At 37.3% G+C, this 18,325-nt stretch overlaps 3 protein-coding genes across 3 annotated transcripts in view; 1 reads left to right on the forward strand and 2 right to left on the reverse strand.

Moving 5' to 3' along the window:
* On the reverse strand, positions 1–1,698 carry LOC107595747 (HIG1 domain family member 2A-like). The gene is made up of 2 exons (XM_016286238.1): positions 1,460–1,698; positions 1–599 (listed from the first exon to the last, which is right to left on the reverse strand). Exons 1-2 carry the CDS (start codon positions 1,641–1,643, stop codon positions 433–435), a joined length of 351 nt encoding a protein of 116 aa, XP_016141724.1. The 5' UTR covers positions 1,644–1,698; the 3' UTR covers positions 1–432.
* Positions 1,699–2,451: 753 nt separating this feature from the next.
* Positions 2,452–8,236, forward strand: LOC107595748 (FAS-associated factor 2-like). Its single transcript, XM_016286240.1, has 11 exons — positions 2,452–2,561; positions 3,426–3,494; positions 3,609–3,743; positions 4,029–4,105; positions 4,211–4,349; positions 5,626–5,711; positions 5,811–5,902; positions 6,029–6,206; positions 6,332–6,503; positions 6,903–7,046; positions 7,934–8,236. Exons 1-11 carry the CDS (start codon positions 2,499–2,501, stop codon positions 8,114–8,116), a joined length of 1,338 nt encoding a protein of 445 aa, XP_016141726.1. The 5' UTR covers positions 2,452–2,498; the 3' UTR covers positions 8,117–8,236.
* Positions 8,237–11,739: 3,503 nt separating this feature from the next.
* Positions 11,740–18,325, reverse strand: part of LOC107595783 (RING finger protein 44-like) — an 18,590-nt gene continuing 12,004 nt past the window's right edge. The window contains exons 4-8 of the mRNA XM_016286308.1: positions 16,392–16,507; positions 16,131–16,218; positions 15,875–15,996; positions 15,678–15,777; positions 11,740–14,898 (exon numbers count right to left, since the gene is read on the reverse strand). Coding sequence (XP_016141794.1) covers positions 14,836–14,898; positions 15,678–15,777; positions 15,875–15,996; positions 16,131–16,218; positions 16,392–16,507 — 489 coding nt within the window. The 3' untranslated portion in view covers positions 11,740–14,835. The remainder of the gene's footprint in view (positions 14,899–15,677; positions 15,778–15,874; positions 15,997–16,130; positions 16,219–16,391; positions 16,508–18,325) is intronic.

Raw genomic sequence — 18,325 nt, forward strand, 5'->3', positions numbered from 1 at the left:
TTCTATCTTCGTTTAAGCACAAAAGAAGATAATTTGAAGAATGTGAGTAACCATTGACTTCCATACTATAAAAGTCACTGGCTATCATCAACTGCTTGGTTGCAAACATTAACAGAAGAAAGAAACTCATACAGGTTTGGAACAACTTGAGGGTGAGTTAATGATTGTAAAACAGATTTTTCATTTTGGGGTGAACTGTACCTTTAAATGTGTATATAAGTGTGGCATATTGATACAATTTGTGAATAGTGCCATCTACCACCTGTAGATCTATAATATGAGTTCTTACACTGGACCTTTTTCTGTAAAGAAAATAAAAATGCGAATAATTGGCATTTAATGTTCAGTTCATTCCATATTCACATCACATTTCACCCATCGACCATGTAAGGCGCTTGTCAGTTTGGTCAAACAGGGTCTGGTGTCTTCTCTTCACTGCTTAGGCTTCAGTGCTGTGGCAGCTACACCCACTATAATAGCAACGACGGTGAAGCCTTGAGCGAAGATACGGGCTCTCATTAGCAGCTGGGACTGTCGAGTTTTGCCCCGTCTGAAGGCGCTGAGGCCGTAGATCAATGCTCCTGCTGTTCCCAAACAACCTGAGGAGGAAAATCACAGACAAATGATAGCTATTCTACTGATCTTATACTATACAAAACAAGAATTATGCATTGACCACAAATTAACATTATCACGTGGTTTGCTCCGATAGAATCTTTCTGTGAAAGATGTTAAAACATTAAAATGTATTTTTATTTCTTCTGGCGTTTCTGTTTTTAATGGTTTGTATTTTGCCAAAATCATCACAATTAAAAGAACCAAAGACTTAAACTACTTCAGTCTGTGTGCATTGAATTTATTTAATACACGAGTTTCACAATTTGAGTTGAATTACTGAAATAAATGAACTTTTCCACGACATTCTAATTTATTGAGATGCACCTGTATATTAGAAATATATTGTTGTTTTATTGTTGTAAGCGTTTGGTTTGAATCACTATTCCTCTCATAAACAATGTCGCTCTTTTTGTTTATTGTATTTCATCCCTTTTTTCCCCCTTTCATTCTGGCTCTGACACAACAAAGAATTTGCACGGCAGCACTTCCATAACAGAGCAGGGAACCCAGTGTATCAACTGCTAACGTATATGTTACTTTGTACAGGGGTAAACGAAAGTCAAACTCTGCACATTTAACTTCTGTCAATGTAAAATGTAAATCTCAGCTGCATGGTTAATGGAACATGCCATATATGGCACTGCAAGATGATCACTTTGATCTGAAATGCATGACATAAGAGGTTCCCATGCATTGCCATTGCACAAATACATTAAGTCTATTCAAAGCACTCTGCATTTGATCTTTAATGGCGTTTAATTGTATTGTTGGTAACCAAAATCATATGAAGCTGTATTTGGTGTAATGTGTAAGTCACTGTTTACTGTTTTGCGTAACTCACCTATAGGGACGAATGGATTCTCTTTGGTCTTCCGGATGAATTTGTCTTTAAAATTCTCCTCCTTCGCTCTGGGCAGCGGGGTAAATCCCTCGATAACCGGAGGCTGAGACAAATCAAACACGACGGGTGGAAGATCTGCTTTGATCGGTTGATCTTGGCCAACCGGGGTCGTCGCAGTTGCCATGATTAGAACTTCTTCTTCTTCTTCTTTTTTCTTGGCTTTTGCAACTTGTAATTATTGCATATCGCCACCTACTGTACATGAGTGTGTAAAGGGACTTGGCAGATACTTACTTGGTGTTGGTGTTGGTGGTGGTGGTGGTGGGGGGTGGCTTTTCTTTTCTAAATTCTTTTTATTAATCCAGTATTTTCAAGAAATATAAACAAAGCTTTGAGTCTATTTCTTTCCATCCCTTGTTCTCTAAGAATATCTTCAATTTTCTTCTTCCATTTCCTGCCATTGGTGCCTGTATTCATGGTATTTATTGCATCTAAACAAGACATGTTCTACATCTTCCTTGGTTTGACATCTTGTACATAATCCATTACTCTTCCCTAGTGTCTGCACTGTATCATTCAATCCAGTATGACCTAATCTCAGCCTTCAGTATACTACTTCTGTTAACAAGAAGTGGAATAAACAGATAGAACAGGGCATTTCCGCCAGCTGTGCATCACATGACATAACTGGTGTTTATGTTTTAATTTTAGACACTTTTTGTGTAATATCTTTTTTCTAATATCACAGTACATCATGTGCTTTACCCGCAATATTATTGCATAGATAATTGAATGAATTATGGTTACTAGCTGCGCTTAATGTTCAATTAAAATGGCAAGAACACTGTTTATTGTTTATTTATATTATAAATTAATATTTTTCTTTGGAAAAACAACTGAAGGTAGAAGAGACGCCACACGACTCCTGCGCAGCAGGCGGCGCAAAAAAAGAAAGAAGCGTTCGTTCAACGTTTTACGCACTGGTCACGTCAGCACGCTTTAAACGTCAACGCGTTTAGTTAGGGCTCGGCGAGGTAAGATGGCGGCGCCAGAAGAACAGGAATTATCTCAGACTCAAACTGAAAAACTCCTTCAGTTTCAGGTACCAATTAGATTGTCTGGTTAACACATACTGATTGGATCTTTTATAGACTTACTTATCAGAAAAACAGTGTTCGCGGTGTCCAGCTCAGCTGCTTTAAGTGTAAATGACTAGTCAGCGAGCTAACTGCCGTTATGATCGTTATTTTTACTCAGCCGACACCAGCTTCAGTTTGTCTAATAAATACAGACTTAATCTGAATAATATACTTTTGATTTATGCCCACATAAAGACTTTCTCGTGTATACAAGTGTCTTTTGTTTTAGTTGAAATGGCAGCTGTCAGTTAGGCAGCGAGACATTGGTTGTGTCTCAAAATCTAGAGAGCTGCCTACCTAGACAGCAGATTTGGTCAGAGGAAAGTGCGCCTATGATGGCCAAAGTTAGGTAGTTTCCAGGTTTTTTGACGGACGGAGGAAGAACAGCTAGTCGTCCTGAACGCTACGTAAAATGCCATCTAGATAGACAGTTTACTAGGTTTTGAGACAGTGCTAATCTGCCCCCCCAGTCTGCCAATACCTCAACTTTTAAACTTGCTGCATTTAGGGGATTTTTTGTCTTGTTTTAACCTGGTAGCAGCAATCACTGGAGAAGTTTACTTATTCATCATCTACTCCTGAGTCATCGTCAGAGTAATATAAAAGAAAGATGCCCTTGAATAATGACTGATCTCGAAAACACTCTATTTATCTATAATTTTATAAACACACTGCCACCCAAATGTTTCATTCATTAGCAAAGCTTGTCACATATTTAGTAAACACATCTGTCATGCAACAGGATTTTTATTGTTTAACTTATGACAATAGATTTCAGCTCTTTTCCTTTGTTTGCAAATAACGTGAGATTTGTTCTTCTTATTCAGGACCTGACTGGCTTGGAGTCAATGGACCAATGTCGGCGCACATTAGAACAACACAATTGGAACATTGAGGTGAGAGCTTGTAAACCAGATGAATGGATCCTTTTTTTCTTGTATTGTCAGTTTAACCTTTTTGTATTAGGAACATTATTCAAATTATTGGGATTAATGGAAATCTTTTTACAGGCCGCAGTACAAGACCGACTAAATGAGCAAGAAGGAGTTCCGAGTGTCTTCAACCCGCCGCCCACCAGACCGTTACAGGTCAACACAACAGACCACAGAGTGTATAGCTATATTGTCTCAAGGCCACAGCCTAGAGTAAGAGTCTTTTGGTTTTTATGTTCTGTTTTTTTTCCCCTTCATTCCCAGTGCTCATATCTTTGTACTAGAGTTTTCAATAATTAGAAATACTTAAAAAAAAAAAAATTTATCTAGTTGTGGTAAATACTAAAATGCCAAGGAAAGATTCTGGTTCTGACCTGCTATGACATGCAGACGGTTCAGGGTAATACCCTAGTAAACAGAGGTGCTATGACAGATATTGCAACATGGTCCTCTATAAATATTAAATACACTGCGTATATGTTTTTTTCTCTTTTACAGGGCTTATTAGGGTGGAGTTACTACTTGATAATACTTCCCTTCAGGTTTACGTATTATACACTTCTGGACATATTCAGGTATTAAGCAGTTAAACTAATAATCTAATATAGACTTGTTATATTTCACACTACAGTAGTAACTAGTTTTTCCACTGATGTTTCTTCATCTCTCGAATTCTTCAGATTCGCCCTGAGATTCATTCGACCAGATCCAAGGGGTCGTGTCACAGATCCTGTTGGAGATGTCATGTCCTTTATTCATAGTTTTGAGGAGAAATATGGTCGATCACATCCTGTATTCTACCAGGGAACATATAGTCAGGTATGCTAATATAGAAAACAAATCAAATGAACTAAAGTATCAAATAAAAGATTAAGAACGTTTAACTTTTGCATGTATTTGACCCATTTACCAGGCAGACATCTGAAACCTCTTGCGTTAAAGGGGTCATATGATGTTGCTAAAAAGAACATTATTTTGTGTATTTGGTGTAATGAAATGTTTATGCGGTTTAAGGTTCAAAAAACACATTATTTTCCACATACTGCACATTATTGTTTCTCTTCTATGCCCCGTCTTTCTGAAACGCGTCGATTTTTACAAAGCTCATCGGTCTGAAAATCGAGGTTTGCTCTGATTGGCCAGATATCCAGTGCGACGAGACAAAAACTTTAAAACCCATTATAAACGTTGCATTGATTCGCGCCACGTAAACATAAAACCATGTCTGCATTTGTGATCGGAGAAATGACAAACTACAAACGTTACTCTACACTGCTCAAAACTCTCGTTTGAATCGTCAGTGGCAAATTCTTTAAATATAAAAAACGTACTTACAGTCTGTGAGTCAGAACAGCCGGCATTGTAGTCTACTCTACCAGGATCTACACATCGGAATATTTGGGTTGAAGTGTTCTGGAACAGTGTTGTAAATATAACTTAACCACTGATTTCTAGTCGTGTCCTCTTTTGGAAGGCCAAACAAAGAAGTTTCGCTTTCACAATGAGAAACAGCGTCACACACGGTGGGCTTGAGTGAGCGGAGGCGTAGAGTGAGCGGCGGCCGGTGGGCTTGCGGCAACCACATGTGATGACCCCGGCCTGGACTCCGCTTCGTCCACGGTGAAAGCCAATCCGGCGATCCACAGCGCAAAGTTGATGTATTTCCTCAGCGACCAGCACGTATCAGCTCCAGGCATTACGAAGCAGATATCGTCCTCTTTTGGAAGACCAAACAAACTAGTTTCGCTTTCACAACGAAACATGACGGCGGCGGCAACAACAATACTACAGCGAGAATAAAAGTTACGCCTTCTTTTTTTGCGTGAACATTTGGGCGGCGTTATGCAAATCTTCTCACATTGTGACGTAGACATGTGGGGGCGTGTTAGAACGAGCCGTTTTAGGTAGGTGTGGCTGACTCTTAACTTTTATAAAGAATATCTCTTTGGATTTGAGACTTTAGTCTTTGCAACTTTACAGATCTTCTTTATGCACCAAGAGCTTGTAACTCTCCAAAGAGAAAGGAAAAATTTAAATCGCATCATATGACCCCTTTAAGTAAATCCAAAATTGTTCTTAATGTTTTTTCTTCTAGGCTCTGAATGATGCCAAGCGAGAACTTCGCTACTTGTTAGTTTATCTTCATGGAGAAGATCACCAGGACACGGATGAGTTCTGCCGGTAGGTTTTAAGTTGTATGTTCTCCTCTATTCGCATTTACATCTGGTGAGCTTCTGATCTCATAACCAGACCTCTTGTCTGTCTGTCTCTCTTTCTTAGAACCACATTATGTTCAGAAGAGGCACTGACCTTCATTAACACAAGGATGCTGTTTTGGGCCTGTTCCACCAGCAAGCCAGAGGGTTACCGAGGTAACCAGCTTCCCATCAACTTCACTTCCAAGTCTCTTGATTAATCCCTTTCTGAATGTTGTTGTGCCGTTATCGTCATCTCACGAGACGTGGTTTGAGTTCATTATCTTGTCTTTGTGTATTCAGTCTCTCAGGCCCTGCGTGAGAACACCTATCCCTTCCTGGCTATGATCATGCTGAAGGACCGCAAAATGACAGTTGTTGGGAGACTGGAGGGGCTGATCCAGCCTGAGGATCTTATTAACCAGTTGACCTTCATCATGGAGGCAAACCAGACATATCTCATGTCAGAACGACTAGAGCGGTAAGATTACGTCATTAGCTTTCTGAAGAATTGAAACTCACCCAGATGTGTGAAGGGCATTTAATTACAACATTAAAAAGAAACTATAATGTACATAATCTATCTCTCTCTCTCTCGCTCTCCAGGGAGGAGAGGAATCAGACGCAGGTACTGAGGCAGCAGCAAGATGAAGCTTACCTGGCATCCCTCCGTGCAGACCAGGAAAAAGACAGAAAGAAAAGAGAAGAACAAGAGCAGAAACGTCAAGAGGAAGAGAATGCACGCCAGAGCATCCTTGCCGAAGAGAGGAGGCGAAGAGTAAGTAATTTACTCTTCGTAAGCAAATTAAGTAATTTGCTATTATGTAAAGAAAAATACATTTACAAATGAATTAACATTGCTGTCAATCTTTTAAAAAAACATTGAATTACAGGATATAATGCATTTTTTTAAGTAACTGATCACAGAAAAATAACAAAATCGGATTTAAAAAGAAATTAAATCAACAAAAAGCAGTAAAAAATTGTACTGTCTGTGACAAAGTATGTTGTAATTTCATACTCTTGAGAACAGTTGCATATACTGTCTCTAACTTAAAACCTGCGGTCCCTTTCTTTGCACATCACATGTAATTGTTGATGATGCCCGTCACATTTCTGGCATCTGTAGCTATGATTAATCACACTTAATGACTTCCTAATGATTATGTAATTACAGACACTGGAAGAAGAGAAGGAGCGCAAGTCTGAGTGTCTTCCTCCTGAGCCGCCCCTGGACGACCCAGACAGTGTCAAAATAGTGTTCAAACTGCCCAACGATACCCGCGTGGAGCGGAGATTCCTCTTCAGCCAGTCATTGACGGTAAACACCCTTCATTTATTTTTTTTATTTTTTCTTGTTTGTACAGTGTGGAGTACCATAACAGAATATCAGCGTCTGTTGTTAAAGACAAGAACACAGGCTCATCAGACACTCTGTTTTCAGGGGTTTAACGCTGATGTTTGGGGAAAAACGAGGCTTAGTGCTTTATTGTATTATACAATACATAATATTTAAAAAAAAAAAAAAAACTTTTAAATCTTTAACTGAAAACCAACCAGTGTCTAAAACTTTTTTCCTCCTTTTAGGAAATACACGACTTCCTGTTTTCATTGAAAGAGACCCCTGAGAAATTCCAAATAGTAACGAATTTCCCACGCCGGGTCCTGCCTTGCCTGCCGACGACCTGCGGTCCCTTTCTTTGCACATCACATGTAATTGTTGATGATGCCCGTCACATTTCTGGCATCTGTAGCTATGATTAATCACACTTAATGACTTCCTAATGATTATGTAATTACAGACACTGGAAGAAGAGAAGGAGCGCAAGTCTGAGTGTCTTCCTCCTGAGCCGCCCCTGGACGACCCAGACAGTGTCAAAATAGTGTTCAAACTGCCCAACGATACCCGCGTGGAGCGGAGATTCCTCTTCAGCCAGTCATTGACGGTAAACACCCTTCATTTATTTTTTTTTATTTTTTCTTGTTTGTACAGTGTGGAGTACCATAACAGAATATCAGCGTCTGTTGTTAAAGACAAGAACACAGGCTCATCAGACACTGTTTTCAGGGGTTTAACGCTGATGTTTGGGGAAAAACGAGGCTTAGTGCTTTATTGTATTATACAATACATAATATTTAAAAAAAAAAAAAAAAACTTTTAAATCTTTAACTGAAAACCAGTGTCTAAAACTTTTTTCCTCCTTTTAGGAAATACACGACTTCCTGTTTTCATTGAAAGAGACCCCTGAGAAATTCCAAATAGTAACGAATTTCCCACGCCGGGTCCTGCCTTGCCTGCCGACGGAAGAGCAGCCCAATCCCCTCACTCTGAGGGAGGCCGGTCTGAGCCGGTCAGAAGTCCTCTTTGTGCAGGACCTTACAGACGATTGACATTTAGCTAACCCCCTGCTCACCACTCAAGTCCCGCCTCCCCTCCAGTTTGTTCTTCTGTTTGATGGCCTGGACGAGGGGTCACTGAGATAAACCTTTTACTGAATTTAAAAAGAAAAATAACCCATTCTTCCCTGCAGTGAAGTTTTGTTCTGTAAAATGAGTGCAAGGTGAACGGCCCTGTAAATATATGACCTAGATATTTAAGGACAAGCTTGGAAGCCACAACAGTTTTCTTTTCTTTTTTTAATGCAAATCAATGTCGACCATATAATGTATCTCATCTAACGACCAAAAGAGGGTTGTCAGCAAAGGATCCGATGGGTTGCTTGCGGTTCAAGAGAATTCAAATAAGAAAACTAAAGGCCACAGCTTTTCCATGTGGCTTTGTCTATATAGAGTATAGTGCAAGTCTGCCCAGGCCCATAGTGTGCCTGTGGTAATTCATAGATGCCTATGTTGCCTGTCGTCCATCTGATGGTTCTGGTCATGTAAAGATGTCATTTTCCAATTCTAAATTAAACATTTTAAAATGTTGTTGTGGTTTGACTAACAATGTTTTGGTTCAAGCATGTTCAACATTTGCCATTGCAGCCTGCTACACAAACCTGAAGCCATGGCAAGTTTAATATTTTTGTAGGTATGTGGAAATAAATTATGGCGATAAATAATGACTTAAAACATTCATGGTAAAATTTCATAAAGTAATTGGAGAGGCAGTAACCCAGATTATCTTGTTTTATAGCATTAAGTGTTTGAATGTGAGTTTGAACTATTAGGTAGAATCTCATAAAGCTGGTCAGAAGATGGGGTCACATTTCACTAAATTAAATATTTGTTTGTTTTTTCTTTGCAGTGACATTTTCACATTTTAATGTAGAAAAAATTTACAGTATTTATATACCATGGTAGTATTTGTTATACTGCCTTTATTCTGATTTAAATTAATAAATCATGTCCAGACTGGTTGATTTATATTACTGTATCATAGCAACGATGAACATTGAGAATATGAATTGATAGTCTCAATGCAAAAAATAAATAAAATCCTAAATAGGGATGCATTGATATTTTAGGCAATATGGCGATATATTTTTTTCTTATGACTAATATTTTAAATCTATAAGTATACTTTGTTTTTGTATGCTAGAGGTGAATCTAGGCAACGTTATAATGTACAGTATGATAATATTGTATGAATGTTCATTTTGAAATCTGCTATAGATAAATGTATACAGTTTGATTAAAAAAATAAATATATGTATTATAATTAAAGGAGGTACCTATGGGATGCTGGCTAGATAATAGAACTCACAGAGCCATAACCCGAATTTGAATGATTATTTGTGACCGTGGACCACAAAACCAGTCTCAAGTCTCTGGGGTATATTTTTAGCAATAGCCAAAAAAACATTGTATGGGTCATAATTATTGATTTTTCTTTTATGCCAAAAATCCATGTTCCATGAAGATATTTTGTAAATTTCCTACCGTAAATATATCAAAACCTAATTTTTGATTAGCAATATTCATTGCTAAGAACTTCATTTGGACAAATTTAAAGGCGATTTTCTCAATATTTTTTGCACCCTCAGATTCCAGATTTTCATCTATTCACCTGTCCTAACAAACCATTCATCAATGCAAAGCTTATTTATTCAGCTTTCAGTTGATGCATAAATCTCAATTTCAAAAAATTGACCCTTATGACTGATTTTGTGGTCCAGGGTCACATTTGGGTAATATTCCACAGCGTTTGTGCGTGTGGTCCGAAACAGAATTTACTGCACATCTCAAAGTAACTTTAATAGTTAAAAATTTTATATAAAAATGTATAATTAAATTTTTTGCAGTAATCTATGGATGTTCCTAGATGAAAAAAGGAAACAATTAATGTTCAATTTCTTCCTAAAACAAATTTAACAAAAAAAAAAAAAAGAGGCTGATATTGACCTATAAATGATATGTTGACACACTTGGCATCACTAGGTCTAAATTTTCACGGAATAATTTTTTATACAAAAATATTATAGAACTTAAGAGTAGCACAATATTCAATTTTTGAAAGGAATGAAAACGAGGCTGTAAGTGTCAGAAGTAGTGCATTCAATGGAAGGTCCTGTTGTTTAACAACAGGATTGTTCAGCTGACGAAACATCTTTCTGAAAAAAAAAAAAAAGTTCAGTAGACAAAAACTAAATCTGAAAGATGAAAAACAAATCTGAAACAAATCTGAAAATTACATGATCTGGGATATCTATACAGTGCGTGCCATTGTAAAGACTAAGTCTACACCTCACAGCCTTGTTTACAGCCACGTTAAATTTAGCATGCCGTCTAAACATATTAAGGTTTATCGCTTTTGATTAAATGGGGAAATATGACCTAAACATTCTTTATGAGATTCACCTTTTAACTCTTTAGAGACACAGAAACCCTCAGACAAGTAACTGAACTGCGACACATCTGTATTGTGCAATACGTTTAAAGCAGTGATTCCTTTAGTCAGTGTAGTAGGAGTATACATCACACATTTATTAGTGAACAACCCTCTCAGCCACAATTAAAAAAAAAAAAAAAAAATGAATTGCACTACTCAGTAAAGCAGACTTGCAACTTGCAACTTTCATTTAAAAAAAGTACAAATCTTACAAATTTCAATCAGTATACAGATGTATTTATAATACACTATAACTAGTTATATGTTAAATGCTACAAACAATGATTCCAATGGAACGAAAAAAAAATTATAGCATTAAGAACCATTTCCTATATATAATATATATTAGCTTTTTTATTTAAATTTTTTTTTATTGGGGTTTTTTTTTTTTTTTTTCTCCAAATACAAACATGGCAAAAATGAGGTAACTGTAAATGTGCAAGTACCAAAGCAAAATATCTTCCTAACACAGAACACATGCCCCTGGCCCTGTTGTTGGCTGGGTAGTCTGGAGTTCAGGCAATGACTGACCCCTAAAGGCCAGGAGGAGAATAGAACAGTAAACAATCCACTATCCCACCACAGCAAGAAATCATTGGTAAACAATCAGTGGCATCTATGGAGCAATCAACAAATCACAAATCCTAAAGTATTTAGCTGCTTATTGGAACACAATTTTCCACCACACAAGCTGTGAGATTATTTATTAGTTGAATCACAGAAAGACTACAAGATTCTATTTATCATCATAACTCTGGGTTTTTTTTCTTTTCTTTTTAGTAATTCAATACAGGTAACACTGAGGTTTTCAAGGAATCTTGGTTATTATGAAAAATTCCTTTATAAATCTAAATAAGGATATATTAGAAATAGCCCACAGCCGGTTACCCCAAGCAAAAGTGCTTGCGTGTATATCAACAACTTATTTTTAAACCATAACAGTTACAGATGCTCAAGGTAGAGAGAACCGTACAACAGGTACATATATTTCTGTATGAAATATATACAGAATATTTCATTTTTGGTGAATGAGTGATAACGCCGTGTTTTTCAACCCACACGAAACCTCCTACTACTTTGATTTATTAAGGCAGATGTATTGAATCTGATCACTCGGGCAGTAAAACAATATTATTCTTTAAAATGGTCTACCAGCGCATACAAGTAAAGCTAAATAGTTTTCTTTCTTTTTGTTTTCTTAATTGAAACCCATGTTGATAATGTTATTAACTGTTTCTGACCACCGTGAGGGTACTAGTAGCACTGCATGCTGTATGAATAGAGACCCATAACAAACTATTGCATTCTCTTATGTGAATGTAGCATTACACCTAAATATAGAATATCTAGCACCTTTTTTACTATATGGCTTTCCATTATCTAGATTCCAGGCAAGTGTGTCAGTAACTGAGGCAACAATAGAAGCACAAATGTGGTGAGGAGCCTATCAAATCACATTTTTCCACTTCAAAAAACCACTGGCTTCCCACTGGCATCAAGCTTAACGTTATTTTAAATGTCCTATATTATCATTCTTAATTTTTTTTTTCTTTTGCAAGTACAAGCACAATAAAATCTTGTAGTCATTCGGTTCTATTACAAATGTGTGCAGTACAGCGCATGGCAGTTATCAGCTGAGCAGAAAGTCCTCTACACCCAGAACCCAAAGCCAACTAGATCTACCTAAAAAAACCAGTTGGGACCTGGTTGGACATGCATGCATATTATGCACAATTAAATACTTGCCCACCCGTCTAGATCTCTTTCACTGAAAATACAGATTTAATTTTTTATTTGACCTTTTTTGAATCCTTAAATCATGCAAACACTGTAAGAATAGTCTTGGAAGTGGTCTAGGTAGGACGGTGTGCACCGTGGCACGTTTTTCAACGGTATTACAACCTTTTATGTGTGGTTCAAGTACAAGAACACGGAAAAACGCAACAGCTGCAAAACAGGTTCGAGTAACATACGCTAATGATCGGCTGCAGTGACGAAAAGCCTATTCTCACTCGATACAACATGTCACTTCATCTTTTTTTTTTCTTTGCATGCCAGTCTTATAATGGAATAATATTCACCACTATTTATAAAAGGAATATTAGTTCAAGTTGATTACATTTAAAATAAGCATGGCCTGAGGAAAACAACCCAGAATACCCAAATATATCTCCATGGCATCAATCCCATTTGAAATGGACTGTTTTCCTTTATTTTTCAATTACAGAGAGGCCCTGAGTGATTTTTTTTTTCTCCGTTATACTCAAAATATATGCCAGTGAACAGATATGTATACATAGATTACTTATCAAAAGTGTGGATTAAATTCATTACAATGGCTTTTTTTAAAACATGGCACGCAAACACAAGATTCTCACATTCTCTTAAGAGAGTCCCTTTACCCGAGAAAGCCAGTGTGTCCATTGAGTTACAATGACTATTCAGTGGACAAACGTCTCATGAATATATATATATATTTAAAAGTCCTATAATTAAAGTACTTGGGGAACAAACAAAAAAAGAATACCCAAATAGTTCATAGTTTTCCCCCAAACAAAGTTCAGGCTTGTTTTTGGAATCGAGTGAACCATGAGTTAAACATTTTACAGTGCATTTTTTTTTCTTTAAACGACCCTAAACGACCCTTCGAATCCTATCTGGGATCTTCGTGGAACGACTACAGTCAAGTGGCGCACAGGAGAGGGCGTAACTAGAAATACAGAGGGTTTCAACATTCTTTTGTCTTAAAAACAAGACGATAATTTGCAACCTTTCACACCAAGGCTATGCATACAATGTTTTTTCTTTCACATCACTTTACACTGTGAACATGGCCTGAGACCTACCAACGGGAGGCAAACTAAAACGCACTAAAGATGTTTCAATATTCCAACCAAATCCTTCAAAAACTCTCTCGAAAGAAATAAATAAACACCACTTAAAAAAAGGATGTCTGAAGATTAGTAGCAGGTTTGTGCTTGTCAAGGTCTAGAGAAGGCAGAGCTAAAATCTTGTAGAGTATATTGATTATTTGGCTCATGAGGAAAAACAAAAAGCCTAGTCCTCCAAAACTAGGTCAAATGTTGCGTTCACTTCACACACTCATTGCACGTATTGCTTTCTGCAAAGTGTTCCACCCTTTCCCAAAAAGTCATTCTGGACAGGCAAATGCGAGCTCCTTGGCCTCCGTCGGAAATGCAACGGGTGTGAGAATGGCAAGACGGAGACCGCCCGACGTTCCTCTTGAGGCTGAAATGTGGTGGATCTCGTTAATTCAAATATTGCTAGTCTAAAAGAACAGTCCGCGCGGGGCCCGTGAGATGTTCTCCTGGATCTAGCTGAGTGTGAGGGAGCGGGATGAAGAGGGCCGGTCCAGAATCGATGGGGGTTGTGCAGTGCAGCCAGGTGGGAGCTGGCAGAGGCAGTGTGCTGTCCTCGTCCCTGTGTTCTCATGGGCCAGTCCTATTGGCCTTGCCAGCAAACAGCAAAAACGCCACTGCTTCACAATATCTCTACGACTGTGGTGAAAGCCCAGCGGGAATTTTCCCGATGGATTCACGTCTGTCGTTTTGCAGTACTTTTTGTCTACGTTTCCCTCTTTAACCTCAGGCCTTGGAACTCTGAACCACTGAAAGTCACACCTTCACAACAGCATTCGCAGATAAAAGAGAATCGGGATTAAGATATTCAAATGATCAATACATTATTGCAAAACATTGATTATTAACGAGTCCCTCAGCCCATCGCTTATACAGACATGCATCTATGATGGTCGTTCACTGGCAGAGCGACCGCGTCCTACAAACTTGTCTGATTGCACAGTAAAGCCAAAAACCACCATGATCCAGGCCCACTCCCGCAGTCCGTAACGAGACTAAAGCACGATTTTAATTATCTGTGATCAAACAACTAGAGAATATTCAATTGCGTAAACGAATATGCCAACACAACACGTATTACAGGTTATCTTTGGAATTTGCGAAAACAAGGGCAGGTTAATGAAAAAAAAAAGATGAAAAGAACCCCACCAAAAAAAACCCAGTCACAATTCCAGAACTCAGAAGTAGCTATAGGCGGCAGTAGCTTTCATGAAACTCACACAATGACACACAGCAGAGGTCAAACAGGTTCCGTACAAATTCCGAGATTGCTTATTGTAGAGGTGGGGTTGGGAGCGGGGTGGGGGTAGATTTGCGTTTGGCTGGAGATCAGGTGTCCTCACTCACAGAACACACTCAAGGATTTGTGCTGTTTTCCAGTGAAGGACAAAAACCTGAACTCATTCCACATCGCGGTGAACTTCAGACGCGTCGGCTCGACAGATTGGACAGGTGCGATTGGTCTGCAAGACATATTTCGAATTAATTTCTGCAAGCCAGTGATGTTTCCGTACATTTTTGATGGATCTATACATTGGCTGCCTATCCAATTAAAGACAGCATTAAAACAGATGTCTTCATTTTTTTGTAAATTTGTAAATAAATGTAATCAATATTTACTAAAAATTACATATTAAGTGAGAACATATTGATTAAATGAATTTGAGTAATTATCATAAAATTATAAACACAAAAAACATTTTTGTTAAAGAAATTAAAACTTTTGTTCAGCAAGGATGCATAAAATTTATCAAAAGTGACAGTGAAGACTTTCACCATAAAATTGCTATGCTTTTTTTCAGACTTTCTCTTCATCAAAGAATCCTCAAAAAAATAAAAAAATCTCAGTTTCCACAAAACAATTAAGCAGCAACTGTTTTCAATATTGATAATAATAAGAAAAGTTTCTCGAGCACCAAATCAGCATATTAAATTGATTTCTAAAGGATCATGTCGCTTTGCCATAACGGGAATAAATTACATTTTAAAATCTTTCAAACAGAAAACAGTTGTTTAAAACTGTAATAATATTTCACAATATTACTATTTTCCCTGTATTTTTGATCAAATAAATGCAACACTGATGAGCATAAGAGACATCATTGTAAAATTTTCAAAAATCTTACTGATCCCATACATTTAAACAATAGTCTACATAAGTATTTATATCGGTCAAAACACTAATATTTACAATGTTTTGCTGTTAGTTATTGCAGATTTTGTGCATTAAAACATCACTTACCTTCAACCATTTATCCACACATTTTGCATGAAATTCGTGGTTGCAGGGTAATACTCGAAGTAGCTGCCTTGACTCAAAATCACTAAAGCATACAACACACCTGTAAGAAAATTCCAAGATAATGGAGCATCAATACCAAGTCACAATCAAACCTTCAAGATTATATAGCGAGGGCATATATAACAGAGAACACTTACAGAGTTTGCTCAGATTGGTGGTTTTCTAAATTGAACCTATAGGACGGAAGTTGCTCTATATCAGCTTTCGTTAGTCCTCGAGGTTTCGCTTCTCCTAGTCTCTCAGCAAGGTTTAATAACGCCTGAGAAAAAAAAATGTGTTAAAAACTCTTCACACAAACAGTAACAAGATAATGACAATCTCTGTTCCAAAATTAGCTTTAATTCTATAAAGTAACTCGCTAATTCTATAAAGTTAACCTTTTCTCAACTTTACCTCATAGTTCTCCATCTCCACATCATCTACATCCAAGTCCAGACTGATAGCAGGACCCACAGCAGTTGGAGGCACAGGAAGCATCGAGCTGTTTCACAAACACATAAATCATTAGCATACACTCTATGCAAACAACCTTTTCTTTCACTGTAGTAAAAAAATATCACAAAAGCTTTATAAAATCATAACCTTCCAATGTCCATTATTAGAATGGGAAATTCATACAGCAAAATGTGTGTAAAGAGTAGAAGAGACTCTCACAGGAAGTATGGTAAGAAGCCGGGGTAGTAGGGCGGCAGAGGGGGCGGGGGAGGCAGAGGCTGCTGTAATCGGTACCTCTGTCCAGTTATACGCCTCGGCAGCATGTGCGGATATGGCTAAGGAAACAGATGACAACACATGAGGAAAACCTTTTAATTATTATTATTCTTCATTTAGCAAATCTCATCCAAAGCTACTTTGGCAGAATTTCTAGTACAAAGACAATCCCCCTGGAGCAACCCGAGTAAAGATGAAGTGTGCAAAATACACTCCCTTATTCCTGTTTACTATACAAAAAGGACTAGAAATAAGCCACTTGTGGGTTGATTTCCTGATGAGAGTAAAACTGTGGGTATTTAGCGATTGATTAATTTTATCCAATAGGGTGACCATACATCCTCCTTTTCCTGGACGGGATTTCTAATTTGCCTTAAATTAGATTTTGGTTTTGGCTTTGTTTTCATACTTGAGCATGAAATGTAGGCACTGTACATAATCAACCAATCGTGGCATGTGAGCAGGTGGGATCTACAGAGAGAAAGCAATGCAAATATGCGTACATATAACGTATGAGGACTGTAGAGAGCATTTCAATGAAGATGTATTATCCAATAACCTGTGCATTTTAAATGACATCAATAGAAAGGCAAAGTAGGTTAATTCTACCATTTAACATTTACATTTAGTCATTTAGCAGACGCTTTTATCCAAAGCAACTTACAAATGAGGACAATAAAAGCAGTCAAAACTAACAGTTGCCCAGCGACAGCCCCAAAACATTACTGCTCTAGAGGAGATCTGCATGGAGGAATGGGCCAAAATACCAGCAACAGTGTGTGAAAACCTTGTGAAGACTTACAGAAAACGTTTGACCTCTGTCATTGCCAACAAAGAGTATATAACAAAGTATTGAGATGAAATTTTGTTATTGACCAAATACTTATTTTCCACCATAATTTGCAAATAAATTCTTTAAAAATCCTACAATGTGATTTTCTGGATTTTTTTTCTCATTTTGTCTCTCATAGTTGAGGTATACCAATGATGAAAATTACAGGCCTCTCTCATCTTTTTAAGTGGGAGAACTTGCACAATTGGTGGCTGACTAAATACTTTTTTCCCCCACTGTATATATATGTATTATATTATACACACACACACACACACACACACACACAAAGAAAACAAGTATATAGAATAGAAAAAATAGAAAGCATGTTCTGAAAGAAAGGGGCCTGATCTTCCAAATGTTGTAAGAAAATAATAATTAATTATTAAATTAATGTTGTAATTTAACCACCCACAATAAGACAGGAACATACTTTAAGTACATAAATGGGGCAAACTTTGCTTTCATATTGACCAAAGTAGGCGCAGTCTTTAAAACTGTTCTGACTCGAGTTCCCCATTTCCCATAGGCTAATATTGACCATTTTCTTTCTAGAGCTTTGAGCTATGTTCAATATTTCAACACAATTTTCTAACTTAGTAAGCTTAATTTAAGCTAATTGGTGGAACTTACAGTTTTTCTGCAGCACACAATCAAAAATCCCATATTTCTCCAAATGTCAACTGTCAGTTCAAATGTCAAACAGTTCAATTGTAAACACAAAGCTATCGATCCATCTTGTACATATTGTGTATAAGGCCAACATTAAACAAAGGATTTTTAAAACTGATTTTACTTTGACATAGCTATGTCGAGCCAACATCAAAAAATAGACCAAAAGACCAACTTTGTTTTTACTATTGTGGTTTACAATTATTCAAAATCTACATTAAGGGCATTTTTTTTTCTTTTTTTGTTTAATGTCATTACCTGTTTATGCAACGGCTGCTCATTTGAATCAGTATTTAATTTTTGACTTGTTTACAGTAATTTATATGCTTTACTGACATTCAAAAGTAAAGACATCTCACCACTCCGTAGGGTA

This window comes from Sinocyclocheilus grahami, unplaced genomic scaffold (assembly GCF_001515645.1).
Source record: "Sinocyclocheilus grahami isolate Dianchi unplaced genomic scaffold, SAMN03320097.WGS_v1.1 scaffold208.1, whole genome shotgun sequence".
Lineage (NCBI taxonomy): Eukaryota > Metazoa > Chordata > Actinopteri > Cypriniformes > Cyprinidae > Sinocyclocheilus > Sinocyclocheilus grahami.